Source organism: Cricetulus griseus, chromosome 3 (genome assembly GCF_003668045.3).
Source record: "Cricetulus griseus strain 17A/GY chromosome 3, alternate assembly CriGri-PICRH-1.0, whole genome shotgun sequence".
In the NCBI taxonomy this organism is placed as follows: Eukaryota; Metazoa; Chordata; class Mammalia; order Rodentia; family Cricetidae; genus Cricetulus; species Cricetulus griseus.
In genome coordinates, this window is record NC_048596.1 from 36117803 (window position 1) to 36144016 (window position 26214).

Here is a 26214-nt window from a genome sequence, read left to right on the forward strand (position 1 = left end):
GGGCCTGGTAACACATGCCTTTAATCCAATAACTATAAGGTATAGGGCAGGCAGATCTCTGAGAGTTTAAGGCTATCCTGGTCTATGTACCTAGCCATTGTTTCAAATAACAATAACACCACTATAAAAAACCCAAAAGAAGCAATGTATAAAGATAGATGAAAAGGTATACTCCCATGTAAGGGTAATGTAGGCTTCCCCAGGGGTTTTGGAATAACAATTTTATCTCAACTTGGAATATATCAGAATAAGAAAGTCAATGATTTATAAGTAAAATAAGGATAAATTAAGCTTTTTAAACATAAAAGTAAAAATGAAATTCAATTACTTTTAAGCATTAAATAGTAAATAAAAAGCAGCAACTGGGAGAAGGCATAAGCAATAGCTTAGTAGATGAAGTGAGAAGGGATGACACAGTTCAACATGAAGGGACAAGCCTAAGGGCCTTGCAGGAGCTGGAAGGGCCGCACTGCAACACTGAGGTAACAGGCAAGTGGACAAAATGAGCTGCTTAAAAGAAGCAGACACACTGAAAACATTTTTAAAAACTTTCTTATTCACTTTTATGTATGAGGATAAACTGGGTTTTATAACAGACATTTTTGAATTGAGACTAAAATCATCTGTTGAGAATGAAACCAAAGAGTTAGCTATTTTTGTTACTGCTAAAACCCAGCTTGCAGATGAACAGGCCTCCAGAAACCAGACGCTCCCTGCTCCACCAGCAACAGTTTCGGTGTGTTGTTCTCTAAGCCTGGGAAAGCTACTTAGAATCATCTTTTCTTTCTCCTTTACAAAGCATCTCAAAACTGTGTTGAAGAACAATCATGAGAACAAAGCCCTTCATACAATCAGCTATGGAAGTTCAAATGAGAACAATACAAATGCTTGTTTCCAACTTTAGTCTGGCTGGAGACGGTCCATGACTGTAGTCTGGTGTCTGTACGCTGCAGGGACAGTCATGTCTACAGACTCTATCTTGTTAAAAGAAACCACTCTTAATGTTCTTCCAATTGGGACTTTTCTGCCCTCTAAGTAGCATATTAAACTACACAGTGACAACAGCCCAAGTGGCTGCTGGGCAGCCCCATCTGAGCTTTGAGGTCTGGCCCAGTTTACTCTTGTTGGCTGTGGGTAACTTTCGGGTTATCCCCAGGAAGCATCCATTTAGCCATTTCTTTCCCATCTCAGGTCAATTTGATTCTTTCTTAATTTTGGACAAGAGTGGAATCCCACAGAGTTGGGTAAAAGAATTGAGGGACTGGGGAGTGAGGGAATCATTACACCAGTCTTCCCTCCTTGCCAGTAGACAAGCCAAATACAAATGTTCCAGAAAGAATTTAAATGATCTTTAAAAAAAAATTGCTGTCTTGTTTCTTACATCTGTGAAATGGAAATCTACCTGCTTCACAGGATTATGGGGATGGCCACATGTCTAGAATGTCTGAGCTCTCTCCCAAAGCTCTTATTGCCTCTAGGTATTATCACGGCAACAAATGTGTTTTAAAAGATGGTGATGCCATTAGATGAGGTAATTATAACACTTTAACACAGTGGTTTTCAACTATGGCAACATAGACAACTAGGACCAGATATACTAATGGTGGAAACATCTTGGTTTCTCCCTTTGTAACATCCCTAACCATCTCTGGTGACTGTGGAAGCTCTCCCTTGGGGGAGGACCCAGTCAACCACGGATGGACACCAATCTAACACAAGCTGTGAAAGCTGCACCTGTCCTACCTGAAAACTGACGCTGCCCACAGGCAGGTAGCTGTGGTCCTCCAGCATGCTCAGGTACTCGGCCACCAAGGCGGCTGCGTGAACCAGGCACATGGCAGCCTCTGTGAAGCACTTCTTCTTAGTGTGTTTCTCTGCCATGTTCTGGAGCCAGGTCAGACGCAGGTCAGGAGACGCTTGGTAGCTCTTGGCGATCCTGAAGACAGATTGAGAAAGTTTCGTGTGCAGCCTTTCCATGGCATCACTCTTACAGGGATGGCGACCTTTATTTCCCCACTAATATTTCTGTTTACAATTTCAGAAAATAAGAGAAAAGGTAAAACATTCATCCAACTCTAGGTGACCAGGGTGCTCTGGATGCCAAGAAAGAACACTCAGTAGAAGTCTTATGAGGAGAAAAATCTCATAAAATAATGTCCTTTTTTATGGAGCTCAAGCAATTTCCTTCCTTTTCTTTCAAAGTTGTAACAGAGGACACAGTACTATTCCTCTTACGATGGATCAGAGCTATTTGCCTTTGTAAGTAATTTCTCCTAAAACTACTGGACCAGAGGACAAAGTGTTTAAACTACACAGTAAAGTGTGACTTCTAAACTGCTTGTTTATGAATTGCCACAGAAGCATGTGGGAAACAATTCATACAACAGCCAATAATTCTTTTCTCTCATTCTAGACAGAAGATAGTATTTAAAATGAACACTGTATTTTATGTTAGGGCAATCTTTCTGGAGATTTATGAGTGAAGCAACTCTAGTTTTCCATTATATATAGTGTTCATATATTTTTCGGATGCTACCCCTCAACTATTCTACCCAGGTTGCCTATGATAATGACATTAGAAAGTGCACCACTGGGACTTGAGAGATGGCTCACTGGTCAAGAGCACTGACAGTTCTTTTAGAGGTCCTGGGTTCGATTCCCAACACCCACATGGCAGCTCATAACCATCTATACCATCAGCCCCAGGGCATTTGATGCCCTCTTCTGGCCTTCCTGGGCACTAGGCACATACATGGTGCATAAACAAAACATCCGTATAAATAAAATAAACATTTAATAATAAAAGAAAAAGATGGAACCCCACTGAGACACATATTCAGACTCGAAAACAATAATGCTCTCCTCCCTCCCTTCCTTCCTTCCATCCGTCTTTTCTTCCTTCTCCAGGTGTGTGCCACCATGCTTGCCAACAATGCCCTTTCTATCTGCTCAGGAGAGTTTACCTGTACATGAGGTCCATGAGCATCTCAGGGTCTTCCTGGAATTCCCTCATTTTCACTGTGTCATATAAAATGCTGTTCAGATTGTAAAGAAGTTCCTCCACCTGAAAAAAAAAAAAAACAGTGCAAGCTGTGAAGAGCATGAAGTACAGGGGATCCAGCGAAAGGCTTTGCTCAGAGATAGGCAGAGATCCAAGGTGGAGAGAATTCAAGACCATCTTTGGAGGTACTTTCATCTGTGCAACCCAAGGTCCATAGGTAATGTGGCCTGGAGATCCATCAAGCAGCCCTGACCTTAACACTATCTCCCTCTCCAACACCTTGAGTTTCAAGTTTGAATGAGTTTCGGTTATTTGTAGACTGCAAAGGTACAAACTCTACTCTGGAAGGCCAGGTTGTAAGAACCTAACCACAGAGTAGGTTAGGGGCTAAAGTTAAAAGGCAAAGAAGGCTGCATCTTTCACTTATGGCATCTTTCACATGGGCATTGCAACAAGACAGAAGAGTAGCTGTCCTCCTGGGTTCCTTAGGACTAATTGTGGTGATATATTGTTTATGATCTAATAAAGCTTGCCTGAAGATCAGAGTGCAAAGCTAGCCACAGCCATAGAGGCCGGGAAGTAGCGGCACACACCTTTAATCCCAGCACTCAGGAGACAGAGGCAGATGAATCTCTGTGACTACAAAGCCACCCTGGGCTACATGGGAGTGAATCAGTTTAACACACCTTTAATCCCAGCACAAGGGAGGTGGAGACAGGAGTGATTTGGCTGGGCAGAGAGAGAAATATAAGACAGAAGGAGACAGGAATGCATTGCAGTCTGGTCTGAGGAGCAGTGCAGTCTGAAGATGCAATCAGAAGACACGATCGCCCCTTCAGTCTGAGCATTGGTAGAGGTGAGAACTCTCTAGTGGCTGGTTGCTTTGCTTTTCTGGCCTTCAGGTAAGCTTTATTAGATCATAAACAAAATATCACCAGGACTAATGTTGTTTACCAGCTCTTCTAAATTGGGATCCTTCTTGTCTGTCTTACACAAACATTATTATCCATTCCATGATCAGTATTTCCTTTCCCTCTTCCCTAAATTCTATCCTAGGAATTTGACTCCTCTCCACCCCCACATTTCCAGACCACCATTTCTTCATTTATTTATTTAATTTTTTGCAGTTGTGAGGATCAAACCCCGGGCTTTGTGAATGTAGGTTCTACCACAAAACTATATTCAGCCCCTGTACCCCCTTTCTTAAGTCTTGTATAGTATTTGCTATCACACAGTACAGTATCACTTTTCTTCTGTTAGCTCTTATTGTTAGCTCTTATATGCTTTCCCAATAGACTCTTGGTTTCTTGAAGTTGAGGACAGTGGTATGTATATTGCATTTATCAAGCCCAAGAACATGTAAATATAGAACAGGCTATAAATACCTGTAAATCATATATATATATATGTATATATATACATATGTATATGTATATATATATAATTTTATATGCAAAACCATAAATGTGTATGCTTATAACTGGGTAATCCCAAACTCATGCATAAGACAAGATATGTTGATGGGTCTACCTGGGTGGGAAAAGGAGTTGTTTGCATAGCTGTGTCCTCTTCTGAATAGGCCAGAATTGTCCTCAAGGACCTTCTCAGGTGCTCTTCATTGAAGTCTGGTGCTTTGCCTACCAAGGATGCTAGAGCCATGGTTACCTGCATCTTTACTCTTGCAAAATTCTGCATCAGAAAAGATGATGTGAACAAGAGACAGTCAGTGAGTGACTAAGGGGAGGCTCCAGGGCCAGACACAAACAGCTCCCAATGTTCCTTTCACTCCAGTCTTAAGCATTTCCTTTTCTCTCAATAAATTTGTGAGCTACACTTTGCACAAGAGTCACATTGCTGTTTAAATAGGTTGGGTGGATTGCAAGCTCCCATAAATCTGTCAGGCTCCTTTAAATTTTCATTGCATTTGGCTCTGCAAGGCTGAAAGATTATTATAAAGTTGGTCACAGGACACATGCTTTGCTGCCAAGAGTCTCTTCTTGGAACTTACAAAGGGCCTGGAACCTTCTAAGGCAGCACTTTTTATTTTTTCCTTCTTCCCCAAGACAGGATTTCTCTGTGTAGCAGTCCTGGCTGTCCTGGAACTTGTTCTGTAGATCAGGCTGGCCTTGAACTCACATAGATCAGCTAAGGTAGCACTTTTGAGATTTTGGATTTTGAAGTAAGCAGTAGCTTCCTGCATCTCCTTTTCTTCCATGACTGTGAAAAGCACACCTACCCATGGGCCCATGGAGCATGTCCCACAGGTTTTTAAACTTCTATAACATATCATGAGGACCAGTGACAGGGGTATTACTCAGTAGTAAAGCAAGTGATTAGCATTATGGGGTCCTTGGTTCAATTCCCAGAATTAACACAAAACAGACAAAAATAAGACAAAGCAAAACAAAATCCTAAAGAACCCCCATTTCATCTATGGGTCCATGTATTTGCTCCTCCCTTGATCTGTAAATTCCTTTTTGAGGCTAGAGATTTTTTTCAAAAACAGAGTTTAGTATAAACGATTTTTTTTGTTTTTTTTACATTTCAGTTGGTAGCTTTATTGGAAGGAGTCCTTAAAGATGCTTATTAACATGGCAGCAAACAAAAATCCCAAACATGCTTCATAAATATGTACAGACTAAAGCAAAGGTTTGCTATGAAACTGAACCCCAAAAGTGTCTACATTTCACTTAAAATTCTGGTCCAATCCAGGCATGATGGCACATGCCTTTAATCTCAGCACTCGGGAGGCAGAGGCAGGCAGATCTCTGTGAGTTCAAGGCCAGCCCGGTGTACAGAGCAAGTGCCAGAATAGGCTCTAACGCTACACAGAGAAACCCTATCTCGAAAAACAAAAACATAAACAAAAAAATCAGGTCCAGATGACAATAATCATTTACAATTCTCATCCACAAGCCGCCCTGGTACCATCCACAACTAGTACTGATTCAGACTTTAGAACAGGACACACTTTTCTGAATCTGCAACGCACTTGCGTTTGTCCCGTGTGCGGGAACTTTGCGACTGCTGGAAGCGTGCACCTTCCAGTCCTGCCTTCGCTGTCAAATGCTGGTGCTCACCTGCACACTCCCTGGTGTCTCTCTCACAGGGCAGAAGTGAAAGCTACCCCACCAACGCCCCCTCTACCTATGCTCCGCATTCATGTTCTGTCCCGATCCTGGGCCACACAGCCGGTTTGTGCTTACACTGGTGGCTCCAAAACTGAAACGCATGAGGAGGTAGAGGGTGGCGCAGGCCTGGCTCCGTGTGACGTCCATGCTGCTGCTGCAGTGGTGCAGCACCCTCTGGCACAGGTCAGCACACTGTTCCACCTCCTCCTCGAACAGCAAGTCTCCAAACTGCAAGAGACACAGGGTGCTTGTGAGGCATCGCCGGGTATTTTTGCAAGCTCTGTGGCTGTCTGTTGCAACATGCAAATGTCTGTTTGGACAAGCAAAGAGCCTGAAGGGTTAATGTAGTGCTCCATAAACAAAATGGGCTACATGTGTCAGAAGATGGAGGTAAGCAATGACGTCCACTTAATTGTGAGTCACACAGCTGAGATAAGGGCTATGCCATTAACGTCACCGCTAGCCAGGCGGCATTCACTGGTGAGTGAGTCGCAGCACTGAAAGACTTACTTGTGTTTCATGGGTTCCTTGGAAATTATTGGTGACTAAGAAAGAGAAAATTATTATAATAGTGGACAGCAGAATTCCACTTCATAAATTTACAAGCTCCTATGTAGAAGGCACCCACTAAGATTTCCCACAATGACGGAAGATAATCTTAATACGCTACTAATCAAAGACAGTTAGTTACAGTGATGGTCATTTGAAATCTTTATAGTTAGGCCCTCATTTCAAGGATGAGAGCCACCGTTTGTCACCCCCCCCCAACAGCTACTTCGTGACAGTCGGTGTGCCTACTTTCTTAGGAAGCGGTAACACTTTTACTCCATGCCCTCCATGTAGCTTGATCTATTTACAGAGGAACTTGAATCTAGATAAGAATCTCACTTTTAATTAAGGGTAAGAAAACAAGCATCCCATGTGTACCTTGGCAATGAGTGCTCGGAGAGTCGCAAAGCAGTGAGTCAGGTAGGTGGTGCTCTGATCACAGCTCAGAGAATTCACCAGGACTCGAAGGACACCTCCCAGCAGGCTGTCTTTACAGTCCAGGGCGGAGCTTGCCTGGGGGGCGGGTGTGGAAGAACAGCATCATTGAGTAAGGCTGAAGGCCAGAGAGGCTGCCCTGATTATAGACAACTGGTATACCTTCTTAGTTGAAAGTGTTCTGTGAGCCACTGAGTATGTCATTCATTAACAACCACGAGAGCTTAAGCCCTCTTTCCCAATAACCCCTTTCCAAAATTAACTGACTTGGGATATCCCTTTGGGATATTAAACAGAGTTCTAAGGTTCATCTCCCTCCAGCCTGGGTTATAGCTTTTGGAATGTTCTTTCTTTGTAGGTATGATTTTCTATCAGTGTTTCAAAAACATTTGGGAGCTTCAAGTACAACAGGGCTGCTCGGTGGCAGTTGTGTCTTCTAAATTGGCAGCCCATTTGTCAGCTACAGAAGGACTAATAAGGATAATAAGTATTTTCTATAGTGCAACTTTTTAAGGAAACTGCAAATTACTTTGAGACTTGGTATCAGGTACAATGCTCTCAGAAATAGCTTGTACAAAGATGCTAAACATTTAGGATACCAAAGTTAGGAAACTTTCTAAAGATACCTGAGTCATCCTTGGATGCTCAAATCCCTCCTATAAAAGGGGGGTAGTATTTGTATATATAACCCACAATTCTCTCATGTACTTCAAATCATCCCTTGATTACTTTCGGACCTAATACAACATAAAAACACCATGTCAACAGTTGCTATTCTGTATTGTTTAGGGAACAATGATGGGAAACTAAAATCTGTATGCATATACAGATATATTTTTCAGTATGGATCTATTTTTACTCCTAAATATTCCCCCATCAATGGTTGATCAAGCTTCAGGATGTGGAACCACTGCAATGGAAGGCTGGCTTATGCTTTCCTAAAGTAGGGATGGCAAATTCACAGGACTGTCGTTCAGCAATCTGAGTATGGAACACATCATTTGTCACATTTAGTACCTTTTTTTTTTTTTTTTTTTTAACCTAGTGCAGACATAATGTTAGAGTGGCAACGAAGGCCAATTGGGAGAAAGCTTCTAGTCAAGAGAACATTATCTCTGGCTTGGTGAAGACCCAATATTCCAGTTGTGCTGGTAAATCAAAGAGACCACCCCTAGGGTGACAAGCTCACTTTAAGCCACGTTAAGGAGTTGGGCAGAGTAATTAGTCCTTTAAGGAGACAGTGTACTTTTCCTCCCCAGAATCCCTACTTCCAGCACAGTGGCTTCCTGGGCCACAGACATCCGTCTTTCTCCTTTTGTAAATTATTCAGAAAAGTGTAATTTCTCCTTAATTTTTCTATCCCTTTTCTAGGCATACTTTCCCTAACATGGGGTCTTCCCAGCATTCTGCACTCCCTTCCCTCCCATGTGACTGCTTGCTTGGCATGTATATGACCTCTACAGCAATTTAAATGGCATAGCTTTCTTTCCTTTTCTCCTTCAGGCTCCCCTTCCCAACAGCTGCTAAGATTTGCAACTTGACAACTTTGGGGATTTTTCTTTAAAACACTAATAAAATTGTCCTTCACTTTCTACTTTAGTCCATTCTTGAGTCCTTTTATTAAGGAGACTAAGAACCCCAGGCAGGACTCCAATCCCTCTATGTCATCAACAACTCCTTTCCTAACCAACTGGAATTTACCTACGAGGAGAAACTTAGTTACCATCCTTGTTGCAGTGTCCAGCTAAGAGCTCACTGTCTACCTTCTAAGTCTAGCACGTACTTGGACTAGCTTAACCTTGAGAGTCAGCTCCTCAAATGCCCAACTCTTCCCAAGGGGGTAGTAGAATGTCAGAGAAGCCAGAAGATACCTGGTATCTCTGGAATCTGCAAGGTAGGTAAACTTGCCCACTATAATTTTAAAAAGGCATGCTGAAATCATATTCACATCTTTCTCAATTTTGAATGAAGGATTCCCTATGCAATTCCGAGGGACGCACCCGAGAGCCAGCCAGATGGGTGCGCATTGCCCTCACCTGGATGATGTTTTCCTGCATATCCAGTGTGATTAAATTTGCTTCTGTTGCCAGATTGCCACTGATCAAGGCTTCTTGATCTAACTCTGCCTTTGTTCTAAGAAACAAAAGGAGGTCAAATTAAAGCACAATCTGGCTTGGCCAGGTTCCAGCAATGACAACCAATGTACCACGTCACAAAGGATTCTTTAGAACCATCAACCATGAATTAACACAAAGCGGCCGGCCTCGATGTAACTAAGGACTGCAAGTGTTTCCCGGGGTTCACGCCTGGTTGGGAAGATGGTTGGGTGAAGTCTCCAGGTCATTCATATCCTTACTGTTATTAATAATGATGATAATTAAGAAAATAGCAAAATAGGTAGAGAAGTAATTATTGGTTGCTACTAACAATTAGGTGAGCCTATCAGATAGCTGTTTAAAGCCCCAGGGACTCGTCTGCCATTCATGCATGAGTACTATCTGAGTGGGGGTAGGGCGGGGCTGCAACACGCTGAGAGATGGGCTGTATCTTGAACTTGGTGAACACTGGGAAACAGTGATGCTACCGTGGAGAGGGAGATTCAGTTCTTTACTACTCAGAGTCTACCTGAGAAGGTTGCTTAGCTGAGTGTAGAACTGGCTGTCCTTCTCCAGTGGGAAGCAAGGCTCACATCCCATGGGCAGGGCATCAAACATTCTGCCAGAGGTTCCTGGACTAGAAACTACCAGGAATAGGAAATAGGAAATCACTGGCACTGTTTCTTTTTCAGGTTTAATTGTAAGGAGCTGGTTGGTGTGTTCCGTGTACTAATCCCTCCATCCTCACAAACCAAGTGAAGCTGGGAAGGGAGAAAGTGGTCTCTTCTTCCATAGCTTTGCCTTCAATGGGTCAGTTTCCCATAGTCAACAAGAGTCAGAAAACATTCCGTGAGAAACTGAAGAACAGATTCCAGAAATAAACAAGTCCCTGGCTCTGACTTGTGTGCAGTTCTGAGTGGCATGCTGTCACATGCCATCCCGTCAGGTGATCATTGCTTTGCCCAGCGTATCCACACTGTGCATGCTACCTACATGTTATTTACTTAGTTACTGTCTTCGTTACCATATTGACTGACACAATATCACACTGACACAGAGAAGGACTTGGTGCCATTCAGAGTTTTGGGTATCTACTGGAGTGTATTGCCTCCAGATAAAAGGGTCTACCATCCAATTTATTTTACCATCCAAATTTACTTTTAAGGAAGGAGAGGTAGGAAGAACTGACTTGCCCAATAATTGCCAGTGGCTAAGATGTTACTTACCATAGATGCTGGGCATTATACTATCCGTTCCAATGTCTTGAACCAGGATTACCCACCGAGCTGTTCTCTTTTCTCCTTACCTGATAACAGTTGCTTATATACTATGGAGTGCTCAGAAAGGTATTTTTAACTAATATCACACTTAGGAAAGATTCTTCAGTCCTAATTGGTTGACAAGCCTTCCCTCATTCTCCAAATGATAGTTTTATGTATAAGGTAAGTGAAATATACAAGCTTTTTTTAAAAATTAATTTACTGGTACGGTTAAATTTACAGCAACAGAGCCAGGCATCATGGTGCATGCCTTTAATTCCAGCATTCAGGAGACAGGGGCTGGTGGATCTTTATGAGTTTGAGGCCAGCATGGTCTACAAGGCATGTTCTGGAGCCAATAAAGACTATTTAATGAAACTCTGTCTCAAAACAACAACAATAACCCCCCTGATCAAAAAAAAAAAAAAAAACCCACACTTTGACCAACACTGTCCAGTAGAATTCAGTAGGGGTTAGATGTATTATTTTAGATTTTGTGTTAGCCACAACAACAACAACAAAAAAGATAAAATGAAATTGATGACATTATCTTTTCTTTTCTTTCTCTTAGAAAGGTCTTATGCTGACTGGTCTGGGATTCCAGGCTCACCATGTAGACCAGGCTGGCCTCAGACTCACAGAGATCTACCTACTTCTGCTTCTTGGGTACTGGAATTAAAGACATGTGCCAGCACACCCAGCCGATATTAATTTTTACCATATTTTATTTAACCCAGTACATCAAAAGTACTGTTATTAAGTAACAAATTAAAAATTTACTGCTGAAATGTTCAATCTTACATGCATTCTCATTTATTTTGCATCTTAATATGAAATAGTGACACTTAAAGTTTCATAGCTTACATGTGTTTAGTGGCTCCTGTAATGGGTAATATAGGCAGTCATAACCTGCTTTTAAAATTGTGATAAAAGGTGCATAACATAAAACTTACCACCTTGGTAATTTTAATTGTATAGTTCAGCAGTATTAAGTAATTTATACTGTCATGCAATATTGTCACTCCTCCTTGGGGGGGTGTCCACTAGTATGGCTAGTACTTGTCTGCACAGTGCAGTCACCTGTAAAGTTTGACCAACCTAGAACTGGCAGATGATACCTTGGGACAGTTTGATGCTTGTGTGGTGGCACATGCTTTAATTCCAGCACTCAGGAGGCAGAGGCAGGCAGACCTTGTGAGTTCAAACACAGCCTTGTCTACATAAAGAGTTCAGAGCAGCGTGAGGCCCTATCCAAGGAGCAAGTAGCACTCTGTAAGTTCTCATGGGTGATTTGAATGTGTAGCCCAGGTTGAAAACTACTGCTCTAAAAGAAACAGAGCCAAACTGATTAAAATAAAGCTAAAAGAAAATGATAGAAGCTGTTGTCTAAAAATTATGAAGTTTCCAAATAGTTCTCAGTTGAGCAGTTATAATTGCCAGATGGTTGCAGAAGGACCGAGGTATCATCAGTCACTGGTAATGAGTAGCCCACCAGGAGCTGGGAGCTGAGAAGGAAACTGCAGAGAACTGGCAGGACCTGCATGGTCACAGTCAAGACTGCTAATGTCAGCAAGTGGGAAAGGCTTCCTAAGGCAATTCACACAGCCCAGCCAAAACATGCCTTGATGCACTCTTGTTTTAATTTGGGGAGCAGATGACCTAACCATTTAAACAGTGCTGTGCCTTCTACATACACCTGTTGTTGTACACTGTCCGAACCAATGACCTCACACACTGAATGAGAGCAACAGGCAAGGGGAAAGCAGTAGAGAAAACAGGGCCAAGTGCCCAGCCGTGTAACTTCAAATCCTAGGGAAATCAGAGCAAGCCAAGGCACACTAAGCAAATGGGCATTATTAATAAGACCAACAACACTTGGGGTTCCTCTGTGACACCTGAGTAAACACTGTGATGTGTCCACGCATCTTTGGACCTGACAGCTGTGACTGTCTCCCTTCCAAGCCACAAAAGAGCATATTCTTGTTTATTGGCAAAGCCATCACTGTTTAATTGGTATCAGATACTGACTTGCACGAGTAGCATCCTTCACTGTTAGGAAACTGTGGGATACCAGATTGTTTGGCATGCTTTTCGAAACTATTATTGAAATGTTTCTAGGAAAAAAATGTCTTTAGAGTAAGTTTGACTCCTCACAGTCCCATAAGTTGACTAGGATGTATCATTCTTATGGTAACAGTAGAGATATTAACATTTGTTTATTAAACGGCATTCAGGTCTTCTCATCCCTCCCTTTGAGGAGTACTTCACACTCCATGGAGCTGTACTATCTGTGTTCTGTTGTATATGTGAGCTCTTCAACCACTCAGTGTTTTGCTCGCCGAATCTGGGTTTCATAAGCTGTCTATGGCTAAGAGGCAGAGAAGACATACATTATCTATCCACACATTCTTAGCTTTAGCTCTCATGTGTCGAAATTGTTACATACAGTTCTCTCTTTCCCCTTTGATGTGCAATACATATATACACATGTGCTGGCTGGTTTCTGTCAGTTTGACACATCTAGACAAATCTGTTGAAGAATTGCCTCTCTCATCCTGGGCTACAGGCAAGGCTACAGAGGCATTTTCCTGATTAATGATGGATGTGGGAGGGCCCAGCTCACTGCGGGCGGTGTCACACCACCGGGCCAGGTGGTCCTGAGTTGTATAAGAAAGCAGGCTATCAGGTCACAGAGAGTGAGTCAGTAGGTAGTATTTTCTCATGGCCTTTGCCTCAGTTTCTACTTCCTGACTTCCTTCTGTCCCCTCAAGTAGTTTTTGGTCTTAGTGTTTTATCAGAGCAATTGAAAGCAAATAAGACCTTCAATGTAGAAAACATAACAAATTGTGAAAAAGAAAATACAAATCACTTACATTTTTAAAAATCCCCAAATCACTATTAATGTTTTGGTGAATTTTGTTTGTTTGTTTTTTTTGTTTTTGTTTTTCAAGACAGGGTTTCTCTATGTAGCCCTAGCTGTGGTGGAACTTGCTTTGTAGACCAGGCTGGCTTCGAACTCATAAAGATCCACCTGTCTCTGCCTCCCAAGTGCTTGTATTAAAGGTATGTGCCACTACCATCTGACCTTTTTAAAATTTATTTTTATGTATGTCTGTGTGAGGGTTTCAGGTCTTAGAGTTACAGACAGTTGTGAGCTGACATGTGGGTGCTGAGAATTGAACCCAGATCCTCTGGAAGGGCAGTCAATGCTCCAAAACTTGAGCCATTTCTCCAGCCCAAGCAGTTTTAATATTTTTGAACAATCAAAATATAAGGATACTATAAATACCTCTGACTCTCCATCTTTGCACCCACTCTCACTATGGAAATACAGATGTGGGGTTGCATGGCAGGACACCAGGTCCTGCTTTCTCTATTTCTCTGCTCTTCACCAGCGGCCTTCATCAGTTACCTGAGATTTCAGAAACTGGGTTTCTTTAAATAATGGATACTTTTTTTTTAAGAGCTAAAGACACAGCTTCTTACACCTTTGGGCATCCTAGGTAGCTGGAGCTGTATTTATAGGATATTTCCTTTTCTTACTCTTGGAAGGATGCAGTTGTCCCAGAAACTCAAGTAGCCTGGGAAAAATACTTTAAGACTTTAAATGAAAGCTGCACAGAGCAGCCGAGTGACTCACTTATCCATCTTCTCGTTAGCTTGCCGCCACTGTGTCTGCTCTTTCCGCCATCTCAGATTTTCATTTAGGCCTGTAAATCGGTCATTCCCTAGGAGTTAAGAAACACACAACAGGAATTTGATTAGCATGAAACCCTCTAAGATAACCAAGAGTTGAGCGCCAAGCTTAACTGAGAAGCCTTGGCACATTCTTTTGTTAATCAGTCTGTGCTGCCATGAGGAGACAAAGCCACCATGCTGTGTCTGTGGTGACCTGCCCTGGATGGACAGGAGGGAGCTCAGGAAGATGCCCTGCCTTTCATATTTGCCTGAGCTGGGGCTCCTGTGAGGCTCCCCTCCACCGGCCCCCACTTGCTGGCACAGGTGCTGAGCACCCTCCAAAGTCCATGCCCTCCTGTTGCTGTTTTCCTGGGAGCATGTGACATTTGACTGTCTTAATGTGATGAGCTCAGGTTTGGGTCATGGGGTCCCTAGGATGGGGAATATGCTGGCACTGTTTTGGGGAGACTGCTCTATTCTAGTAGCATATTGAATGACCCAGGGATAGGAACTTGAGCCCCAGAGCCCTCCAGTTTGTTGATCAGTCCCCTCCAGGGGCCTAAGCACAAGGGAGACAGTGCTTCCCTCCTCCATCAATCACTTTCTTGGATGTGGCCTTCACTTGCTTTTAAACTTAATTAGAACAGGGCGTTTGGGGACTTACAGGGTGATTCTTGCCCTCAGAGGGAGAGGACAAGTGTTCTCTAAGCCAAGCACAGGATTCAGAACTTGCTGTCTCAGGGAGTGCCATCCAAGGACCTTCCTTCCCACAAAGAGTGAAGAGCTGTCCAACACGTGGAGAGGCCTACCCACATACCTGGAGTGCGACGACGCATCATCTCCCCACGGGCTCCTTCCCCACGGAGCAGGGCCTCTTCCAGCTTGGCCTTGACATCCCTTGACTTCTGCAGGACTTGATTACTGACTTTGTCAGAGCTCTGCTTTCCCTGAAAGGACAGAAGTAGGAACATTCAGTTTAGTAGTGTCTCTGCTGATAGAGAGATTTGTCAAAAAAGAACACTTCAGGATCATGGTGAGGAGTTTTTTTTTTTTAAGATTTTATTTATTTATTATGTATACAACATTCTGCTTCTATGTATATCTGCACACCATAAGAGGGCAGCAGATCTCATTACAGATAGTGAGCTACCATGTGGTTGGTGGGAATTGAACTCAGGACCTCTGGAAGAGCAGCCACTGCTCTTAACCTCTGAGCCATCTCTCCAGCCCCCGTGGTGGGGAGTTTTGACATGTAGCACACAGACACTTTTCTGGAGGTTCCTATGGACAAAACTTTATTAGCAGCCATAGGCCACTGCAATAGGCAGACATTCCTCCCATGCGGAATGGTCACATCTGCAAATGCAAACAAGCTACGGGTTGCAATACAGAAGTGTGAAGAAATGAATGATGCTGTCATTTCTCAAAGGGAAGAGTAACAAGACAAGATTGAAACAAACCACGAAGACACCCCATGCTTACCTTGTACTCAAAACAGGAGACACAGATGAACAGCAGGTCTAAAATCCTGTTGAGCTGCATGGAAGGCAGGTCAGCAATCCACCTCCGAATGAGGCTCTGGTCAGCATTTTTCATGATCCACAGGAAGCAGATCATGAGGTGGCGGGTGGTGTCTGCACTCAGCATGCTGTATTGCTTATAGGGCTGGAGGAGGCAAAGGGTGGGGGAGGCAGTCAAGCAACAGAAAAACAAAACAAAACTGTAAGAGATGAGAACCTCTCAGAATACGGTACCTACTTCTTGCTGGCTGGACATCTGCTCTCTGCAGCACCGTCTCTCCAAGGCAAGGGAATGCTTGCTTGGTGCTTGGTAAAGGCGAACCTTGGGCATAGTTAGGGTTAAGCTAAGAGCCACCGAATTGAGCACTGTCTGGTGGTCTGCCCTGGAACCTGACTGTCTTCTTTAATATCAGTGATGCAATGAAGCATTTTTGCTACTAAGATCTCCAAGAGCTTCTTTAAGATGGCCAGTGGAGGGTTGGCCTAACCAGACACGATGACTAATCCAACAGTTCTGCTTCACATCAAGATCATGACCTGCTCAGCACATGGATCAAATTCATATGTTTGTGAAGTCATTTGCAATGGGACCTGCACCAAAATTCACCCAAGGAAGGGTGGATTCTCAGGCAGTAATTCCCTAGGTGCAAGTTCATTGGAGGGTGCTGCTAAGCACACTTGCTCTAATTCATAATACCAAGACAGACAACAATGTGTAGCTGCAGCCTTGCTTTATGTGGTGTAGCTAATATTCAGTGCAATGTGGTAGCAACATTACAATGAGAAATTTGGGAGTTATGTGAAGGAAATGCTAGTATTGGATGGAAATGACGGATGACGAATTTACTTTCACTTAAGGTATTCTGAGTATGTTGATAAGAAATGTGAGCCTTCAGCTAAAACTTCACAGGGAGTATATTCTAACAGGTGAACTTCTGGCTTCTATACTCCTTACAGGCAATTAATAGAATATGTCATCTAGTAAAGTTGTATCAAGACCCTGCCTCACTCAGAAGAAAACCAAGCAAGTTTCCTGCAGATTCAGATCATACATTAAAATGCAAAATGAAATTGACTGCCTAGCTCTTGCAAACCCTAGGTTTCCCTAGGCACATCTCTAGGTTCATAAAAATCAAACACATCAAGTCAAATAAAAACAGAACGATAACAACACTGAGCTAGAAGAAGTGCTATTTTGACAAGAAATTGAGTGCATCAACAAACATATGAGCCCCACCTCAAGTACAGCAGAAGATATACCCTACAAAGAGCCCTCTGTCAAAGGACAAACCGAACAAATCTCCGTAGGCTCTCTGGGGGACTCAGGAAAATTGAAGACTTTTGCTTTGGAAACTCTGGTCCCTTCATTCATTTATTGGAGGTAAACATTAAGACATTCAATCTCTTGTGGAAACAACACTTCACCTTTTAGCTCAGTAAGCCCAGCTAAATTCCATGGAAGGATGCTTTGGTTTGATCTTCTCTGTAATGATTTCAGAGTCTCCAAGTTCTCCCCCCTGATAGTTTTCTGTACCTAGCACACTGGGACTGGCTAAATGTGACCTGTGCATCTCTTGCTATTGCCATGGCTGTCTGAGCAGCGTGCTTCTCGGCTGTCAGTCTCTTTGATTCCTGTAGCACAGTGGGGAGGAAGAAACCATCTCTGCTCCAAGCTGGGTTCCATTAGAAGTCAGGAGGAGGACACACCAAGAAATTATCTCAAGGAATGTGTCCCAACATACCAAGGAAGACAGCATTGCTCCACTTGTCTTCAAGTTAAAATGATTCCCTGCTATGGCCAGGGCCACATTCTGGTTGATTCCATTGGCCACATCTTGTTCTTCGTAAGAGCCACTGGCGCGGCTCCTTCCACTTCGAGCATCTGCAACTGCAATTAAATATCACCATGGGTGATGTCAAGCCAAAGACCACATGTCCATGTCTTCAACCCAACAAGAGACAGAAGCGTCTTAGTTACTAAAGTCAGCAAGTAATTCAAGACCTGGTGTTTACCATTATTTATCTCGAGAAAAAGCAGACGGGCTTAAAATAAATGTTGAGCACAAGTTTAGGCTACAATTTAATTTTCCAAGTGTTAAAAATACTTTCAAAGTTTTGTAATACTTCTCTGTGTTCTGTATTTAAAACAATATTGTTTATTTTAAATAATGATCCAATAAAATGGGACCTATAACTACAAAATAAGTACCCTGCAGAATAATATGCTATTATAATAAATCATGAACCAAAATTGTTTCAAAAGTCTAGGCAAATGCTAATTTATTATGGCCATATAGTAGACATGTCTATATTTACAGAAAAGCCAAACTTGTCAAAGGTGTTCAAATTTAGATGTATCTTTAGCATTTTATTTTTTAGAATTTTGCTACATGTATGTCTGTGTATCATTTTCATGACTGATGACCTCAGAGGCTACAACAGGTCATCAGACAGTTGTGAGCTGCCATGTGGGTGCTGGGAATTGACCCTGGGTCCTCTGGAAAAGCAGCCAGTTCTCTTAAACACTGAACCATGCCTCCAGCCCCATTAGCTGTATCTTTAAAAAGATTTGTTTTTATTTTATGTGTAAATGTTAGTGCCTGTGGGCACTTCATGGGTTTGGGTTGGTCAGAAGAGGGCATCAGATCTTCTAGAACTGGAGTTCCAGGCAAATGTGAGGTGCTGGGAACCAAACTCATATTCTCTGCAAACAAAGCAAGTGCTCTTAACTGCTGAGCTTTGCCCCTACTAATTTACAGGAGGAATTTTATTTTTTTGATTTTTAATAAAGAAGAGAAATAACTACTTCCATAGGAATGCTTGCTTCTCACTTTACAATTTGCATGAATTAAAGGTTCTGGGGGATTGTTCTCATCTTGTGTATTTGTGTGTATATGAATGTGAATGTGAGAATGTGTGTGTGTGTGTGTGTGTGTGTGTGTGTGTGTGTGTGTGTGTGTGTGTGTGTGTGTGCACACGCTCGCCAGTGCACATGTGTACACATATGGATGAGCATTTGGAGGCAAGAAGGTGACCTTGTTTTGTTTCTCATGCACTGCTCACTTTTTTTCCCTTCCTGGTTGGCTGACTGGAGAACTCCAAGGTTCTTCATGTCTCACCTACCCAGTGATGGCATGACAAGTGTATACCACCATGTCAGAAATTTTTATGTGAGTTCTGGGAATCAAACACAGATCCTTGTGTTTGGATGACAAGCTCTTTAGTGACTAAGCTATTTCTGCAACCCCAGTCTCATCATTTTATAAACTAAATAATTGCTACTGTAATGATTTTACAGACGACCAGTCACACATGCCACTGCACTGGAGGATGTGGGACACTTAGATGGCTCTCTAAGACTCAATGGTGATGCCGTCTGTGTAAGGACTGCTGGGCTCAGGCAGGCAGGTATTCTTCAGACTCTAGACCATTCATCAGCAAAACGCCAGCATGGTAACCTCTACAAACTCACAGAGCAAAGGCTATTCTGAAGTGATCAGAATAGTGTACCCCCACTTATATTCTCTAGCTACGTGTATGTCTGTGTAACAGGAACATAAATCCAGGAAGTGGGGAAATTTTTAAAATTTTATGTTTTCTTCTTGTAATTAAGTAAGAGATGCTGACCTCAGACTTAACCTCTTGTTGCCAAAAGCAAACCTTTTTCTGCTGTGGCATAATTTCCTAATACTGAAAGACACCATGACTTGTGTGTCAATGAGCTGGCATAAAGCAAAAAGTTGTTTGGTTTAAATTACTCCCTTGTAAGCACTGTGGAAGGAAGTGAACATGCTTATCTGAAGGCAACAGAGCAGTGATCCCAAAAGAGAGTAGTGAACTCTGCTCTATTTCATCCTTTTGCTGCACAGTCAATGGCACCCACCAGAAACCAGCAGATCAATGTATGAATGTACAAATCGTTTCTCACAAAAAGTACATACAAGGATGTGTTTTAAAAACCTGTCTGAGAGCTGGGCAGCGGTGGTATCTCACGCCTTTAATCCCAGCACTCGGGAGGCAGAGGCAGGCAGATCTCTGTGAGTTCGAGGCCAGCCTGGTCTACAGAGTGAGTTCCAGGACAGCCTCCAAAGCCACAGACAAGCCCTGTCTCAACGCCCCCCTCCAAAAAAGAAAAAAAAGTCTGGGCCAAAGAAAATCTCTAGTGACCCTGCTGTGAAGCGTCACCCACACAAGCCATCCACACTAGAGCTGGTGAGAGACCTTGCTTTCTGTGTGAGGGACATCTGGCAGGGCCTCACTGATCTCAGACAGGAAACAGAAGGTCCTTACCTGTAAAGTCATAGAGCTGTGGCAAGGCGTCCAGAATGATGCCGACCAAGGGCAAGTAAAGGGCAGCGATCTTAACCTTGACTTCTGGTTTGAGACACCGTGGATCCAGGTCGTGAGAACTCAGGAGGCTATGGATGGCGCTCACAGCTTTTCTCTGCACTCTGCTGATTCTGGAGACATAAAACCAGGCTACAGTGAGGGAGGCTGTGTGCCCTCAAGCAAAAGAGTTCCCCCAAATGACCCTGAACAGTTCGGTGACAATGTGAAAAGCAAGCAAAACAGGCTAGAAGAGAGGCTGCCTGTGTTACAATCCTGCTCTATTGTTTAGCTTTCTGTATTCAGGTTCATCATATCACATGAGTACTTCACTCCTTTTGGATACTGAATAACAAACATTCCATTGTCCACAGAGAATAATTTCATTTACTTTGGGACTCTCGTGAATGATGGATGCTCCTGGTTTTTGGGCAAGTATAAGTATGTATCTCTTGGGTATGTCTCTCAGTAAAACCACTGGAACAATAGCTAGCTCTTTACCTTTAAAGGACTAAGACACATTTCATGATTTCTTCACCATGTCACATTCCCAGTAGCAGTGTATGAATGCTCTATTATCTGTCTTCTTTACTGTCATCATCATCATCATCATCATCATCATCTCTCTCTTTTATTGGGAGGTAGAGACAGGGTGTCTCTGTGTAGCCTGGGCTGTCCTGGAACTTGCTCTGTAGACCAGAATGGCCTCAAACTCAGAGATCTGCCTGTCTCTGCCTCCTGAGTGCTGGGACTACCATCTGGCTTCTCTCTCTCTCTCTCTCTCTCTCTCTCTCTCTCTCTCTCTCTCTCTCTCTCTCTCTCTCTCTCTCTGCTTTTCCCTCCCTCTCTCCCTGCCTGCTGCTTTTAATGCTGGGGATTGAACCCAGGTCCTAGCACATGCTAGGCAAGTACTCTGCCATTTAGCCACATGTCAGCCTCTCTGTCTGTCTTTTTATCATAACCATCCTAGTAGGCAGGATGTGGTATTTAATCTTGGTTTTAATGAAGCATCGGCCTGACTGTTAATGATTTTGAACATCTTTTCATGTGCTTATGATCACACCTTCTTTGGAAAATGTCTGTATCAACTTTTTGCTCATGGTGGTACATGCTTTCAATTCCAGCACTCAGAAGGCAGAGGCAAGAAATTTCTGTGAGTCTGAGGCTAGCCTGGTCTACATATTGAGTTCCAGGACAGCTAGAGACCCTGTGTCAACAAACAAAAATTTTAGGTATAGCTGGGGTGGCATAGTATTTGGGAGACTGAGGCAATAGGATCATAGGTTTGAAGCTAGCCTGGGCTACACAGTAAGATTTTGTTTCAACAAACAAAAACAAACAAAACAGAAAAAAATTTAAATTTCTTTTTATTTATTTAGTTTAGTTTAGTTTTTTGAGACAGGGCTTTGGAGGTTGTCCTAGAACTCTCTCTGTAGACCAGGCTGGCCTCAGACTCACAAAGATCCTCCTGCCTCTGCCTCCTGAGTGCTGTGATTAAAGGTGTGTACCACCAACTCCTGGCTTAAAATTTATTTCTGCATCCTTTTTTTTTTTTTTTTTTTTTTTTTTTTTCCTGAGACAGGGTTTCTCTGTGTAACAGTCCTGGCTGCTCTAGAACTCACTTTGTAGACCAGGCTGGCCTCAAACTCACAGAGATCCATCTGCATCTTACTTCTGGATTCTTAATTTGATTGTATTGACTGATGTGTCTATTTGTGTTTTAGAACCATAAATTCAAGTAGTTTTGCTTTGTAGTAAATTTTAAGATGAGGAATGTGTATCTTCCAAATGTATTCTTTTGTAAATTTTGTTTTGGCTACGTTGGTTTACTTGACTTTCCACACACATTTTAGGAAGAGCTTAATTACTGCAGTGAAGTCAGCTGGAATTCTGAGAGGCACTGCATCAAATCCCCAGGTCAGCTTATGGAATAGCGCCACCCCAGCAGTATTGTATGCGCTGACACATGAACAGGTGAGGTGTACTATGTAGCTCTCTTTTGGCAACACTGTTCTGTGGTTCTCAGTGCACAAGCCTTATACTTTGCTGAATTTCTTCTTGAGTACTCCATTCCTTTGGGGGGTTTAAATAGCACTGTTCCCTTAATTTCATTTTCAGGCCGTTTATCACAAATATACATAAATACAACTGATTTTTATATTGGCCTTGTACCCAGCAACCATATTGATAAACCCAAAGAGGTTTTTGAATTACTGACTTAAAATTTTCTATACATAACACCAGGCTGTGTATGAGAATGGAGATGTTTTGCTTCTAATATCCAATCTTTCATGTCTTTTGTCCTAGACAGAACTCCTAGTACAAGGCCAAACAGCAGTGACAGACACGGAAGGTTTTCTTTGTTCCTGGTCTTAGGGGGAAAGCTTGTCTTCCACGAGTGGTCAGGTGAGCTGTGAGTTTTCCAGAGGCCGGGATGATGCTGAGTAAGTTCTCTGTGATTAGCACTTTCTAGGCAGCAGAACCACACTCCAGTGCTTTTTCCTGCATCTGTTAAAATGATTGTGCGGTGTCCAGGTGGTGATGATGCATGTCTTTAATCCCAGCATCTGGGAGACAGATGCAGATCTCTGAGTTTGAGGCCAGCCTGATCTACAGAGCAACTTCCAGGACAGTCAGGGCTACACAGAGAAACTCTGTCTTAAAAAACCAAAAAAATGACTGTGCAGTTTTTTCCTTTATCCATACTTTGGAGCATCTGCTCACCTGAGTGTCAGATGCTGAACTAATTCTGCCTTCCCAAGATCAGCGCTAATGGAGTAAAATCTCGTCTGCTGTTGCATTCTGTGTGCTAGTGTTGGTGACTTTTCATCTGCCTTCGTCAGACCTTCTGACATCTGGACTGAGTTTCGGGGTAACGACAGCTTCAGAGAAGGAGCTGACAAGTGTCCTCACCTCTTTTGTTCATTGTTTCTAGGGCTTACTGGTCACAGTCCATCACTGAGTGAAGCCAGTGCAGGAACCTGTGGCAGGAACGGAAGCTGAGACCATGGTACCATGTGGCTTGTTGCTTGTTTCCAGGCTCATGCTCAGCTACCTTCCTATATAATTCAGAACCACCACTGCCTTGGGTGGCACTGCCCAGTTTGGGCTTGGTCATTCCACATTAATAATTAAGAAAATGATTTCCCTACCGGACAATGCGATGTAAGTAATTTCTCAATTCATATTTCCTCTTTTCAGCTGACCCAGGCTTGTGCTAAGTTGACAAAAAAGAAAAAAAAAAAGGAAGGAAGGAAGGAAGGAAGGAAGGAAGGAAGGAAGGAAGGAAGGAAGGCTGGGCAGTGGTGGTGCATACCGCCTTTAATCCCAGCACTTGGGAGGCAGAGGCAGGTGGATCTCAGAGAGTTAGAGGCCAGCCTGGTCTCCAGAGCGAGTTCGAGGATCCAGGACAGCCAGGACTGTTACACAGAGAAACCTTGTCTCAAAAAACAAAAAACAAAAAAACAAAAATAAAAAACAAAAAAGAAGGAAAAAAAGAAAGAGGCCAGGCAATGGTGGTGCACGCCTTTAATCCCAGCACTCGGGAGGCCGAGAACTGTGAGTTCAAGGTCAGCCTGGTCTACAAAATGAATGCTAGGATAGCCAGGGTGGTTACACAGAGAAACCCTCTCTCAAAAATCCAAAGGGGAGAAAAGAAAGAAAGGAAGGAAGTAAAGGAAATCTAACCAGCACAATAATCACACACACATATTTACTTACTCAAAAATAATAAGTTAAAATTAAAACTAAAAAGTCAACTGTATTTATAGCCCAAAGAAGTGACTTCTAGGGCCACTGAGATGGCTCAGCCAGTAAAGGTATCTTCTGCCAAACCTAAAGCCTCGATTTTGATCCCTAAGATCCACACGGTGGAAGAACTGACTTCTGCAAATTGTCCACCGACCTCCATGTGTGTAGTCATAAACGTGCTCCCATCAAAACAAATAAATAAACGCAATTTAAAAAGAAAGGAAATGACTTCTAGATAGGCAAAAAGGCATATAGTATTCTCTAGCACTCAGGAGGCCGAGTATTACTGAATTGGAGGCAGTGGGTTATATAGCAAGACCCTGTCTCAAAAAACAAAACAAAACGAAATAAAATAGCAACTTTTACTTAAAAAATTATTATTATTGTTGTGTGTGCATGTGTAGAGGTCAGAGGGCAACTCAGTGGAATCGTTTCTGTCTTTTCACCTTTATTGGATTCTGGGGATGGAACTCAGACGTTAAGCTTATGTGACATCACACAAGCACCTTTAACCCACTGAGCCAACTTGCTGCCCTCACCCCTCTTTAGTTTTCAGTAAAAGTTCAAACCAGAAACTTTTAAATGTTCATTTTTTAGCAGACAAATTGTACTGTTTCTACACAAAGTCACAGAGTTGAAATAAAAAGAAACATGTGCAGTCATACCAAGGTGCTCACAGCACAATGTTCAGTAAAGAATGTGAAGTTCCACAATTGGTAAGGCCAGTCTCTGGTGGCACAGGTCAGAATAGTGGTTACCTGGATCGAGGACTGTGACTGAGAGGGGTAACAGAATATTCTGGAGTCCTACAAGTCCCCTGTGGCTACTTAAAGAGCATTTGTAGTGAAAAACCATTGCATGTCACAATTATGTTTAAGGTCCCTTACTGTATGTAAGTTATACTTCAATAAAAATAAATAAAACCATGCATGCAGAATAGCATTTAGAGCATAGCCATGGCAATTCAACTTCAAAAGCATAACTTCTCCATCTCCAAAAAAGCCTATTTTCCTTTCCCTCAAGTAAAATAATGCTACATCAGAATCCAGGAGGAGGTAGAAAATATCAACAAATTTTCAATTAACCTAGATTCTTCCACTAAATAGGCAACTATAAACTTCATTTTGTAAGGTGTCCTTTTTTTACGCAGTCCTGGCTATCTTGAAACTTGCTATGTGGGCCAGGCTGGCCTTGAACACAGAGATCTGCCTGCCTCAGCTTTCTGAGTGCTGGGATTAGAGGCATGAGCCACCACACCCAGCTTGGAAGGTATTCTAGTTCTGACACTCAGCCTGTTGGCTCCAGCAGTGCGGCTGTCTTTTGGACAGGTGCTGCACTTGCCAGTTAACACAAAGACACGAGGCAAATGCTCCAAATGCTCGAAGGTCACTTGATTTACTGAAGCATGGACACTTACGGATAAACCCAAGTATAAGATCGCTGTGGCTGCTCTTGTGGGGCTAGAGATAGATCCCATGAGCCCTTGCCCCACTAGAGTTGAGGCAGATGTGGGTGAATCTTTAACAGCTAAAGGGCACACTGACCACTGGGGAGCTGTGCTAAAGGGTGGCTGTTTTCTAAGGTTTAGCCTACATACTGCAGTCCTGACAGTATTTCCAATGGCTTTCTAGGAAAGTAAATGAGGGATGGCTGTGCTGCCCAGACACTGAAGCTGCTAATTAGTTCCTCTCTGGGTGTGTTTGAAGACCGTGTCAACCTTATTAGACATAATTACACCATCTCCCTGCAAACTCTCCCTTATTGCCAGTAATACCCCAACAATTTTACAAGGATCAGAAACAGATGTCAGGCCTGTTTCCAAGTGGAACAAAAATAGAAAATCAAAAACTACTGCTAATGTGAACACAAGAGATACTCTCAGAAATCACTTGAAGCTGTAATATTTATTAAGAAGCAATTAAGAAAATAAAATCAGGGGCAATTTTTTTCTGTTTTCAAACTTTCTTCTCTCAGGACCTTATTTATCAGCAACTATCCTAGGGCACTTTTTTGTTGCTGAGAAAATATGTTAGTTACAGGATAGAAAATTCTACTGGGAAAGCTGGAATTCAGTTAGAATAGAGAGATGATGATGATGGAATGTGAGCCGTGGCCCCACACTGCCATACACGCAGTGCTCAGATACACACGAGGAGAGGATTCACAAGAACCGTGCCGGTAGCATCTCTCTTGGCCTGGGGAGGCTTGTCCACAAGAAGTGTAATCTAGACACAGGACAGCTGCTTTCTTATTAGCTATCACTTCCTTTGCCAGCTTTGGGCAGTGGCATCTTGGTATTTCCTCTGGGTGTACTCACCTTGTCAAAAGTGACCTTGAAGGGCTGGGGGTGAGCTTAGTGGATGAGCTCATGGTTAGCATGTGCAAGGCCCTGGGTTCTCCTCAGCAGCCCTCTTGCAAAACGGTTTTCCCTAGGAAATTCACTAACAAAGCATTCTCTGTAAACTCTGC

General features: G+C 42.8%; 1 protein-coding gene and 1 non-coding gene across 3 annotated transcripts in view; one reads left to right on the top strand and one right to left on the bottom strand.

Annotated features, from left to right (window-relative positions):
- The window catches only part of Dock8 (dedicator of cytokinesis 8), a 197814-nt gene that overhangs the window by 22690 nt on the left and 148910 nt on the right, over positions 1 to 26214 (bottom strand). For both annotated transcript variants that reach the window (XM_027406492.2, XM_027406491.2), the window contains 11 exons: positions 19960 to 20129; positions 17412 to 17557; positions 15632 to 15814; positions 14967 to 15096; positions 14112 to 14199; positions 9153 to 9249; positions 7060 to 7194; positions 6208 to 6360; positions 4532 to 4690; positions 2964 to 3064; positions 1744 to 1936 (listed from right to left, as the gene is read on the bottom strand). In XM_027406492.2, the coding sequence (XP_027262293.1) occupies positions 1744 to 1936; positions 2964 to 3064; positions 4532 to 4690; positions 6208 to 6360; positions 7060 to 7194; positions 9153 to 9249; positions 14112 to 14199; positions 14967 to 15096; positions 15632 to 15814; positions 17412 to 17557; positions 19960 to 20129 (1555 nt within the window). The remainder of the gene's footprint in view (positions 1 to 1743; positions 1937 to 2963; positions 3065 to 4531; positions 4691 to 6207; positions 6361 to 7059; positions 7195 to 9152; positions 9250 to 14111; positions 14200 to 14966; positions 15097 to 15631; positions 15815 to 17411; positions 17558 to 19959; positions 20130 to 26214) is intronic.
- Positions 12392 to 12516, top strand: LOC113831561. The gene has a single exon (XR_003483599.1). It is a non-coding gene; the product is annotated as a small nucleolar RNA SNORA24 (small nucleolar RNA).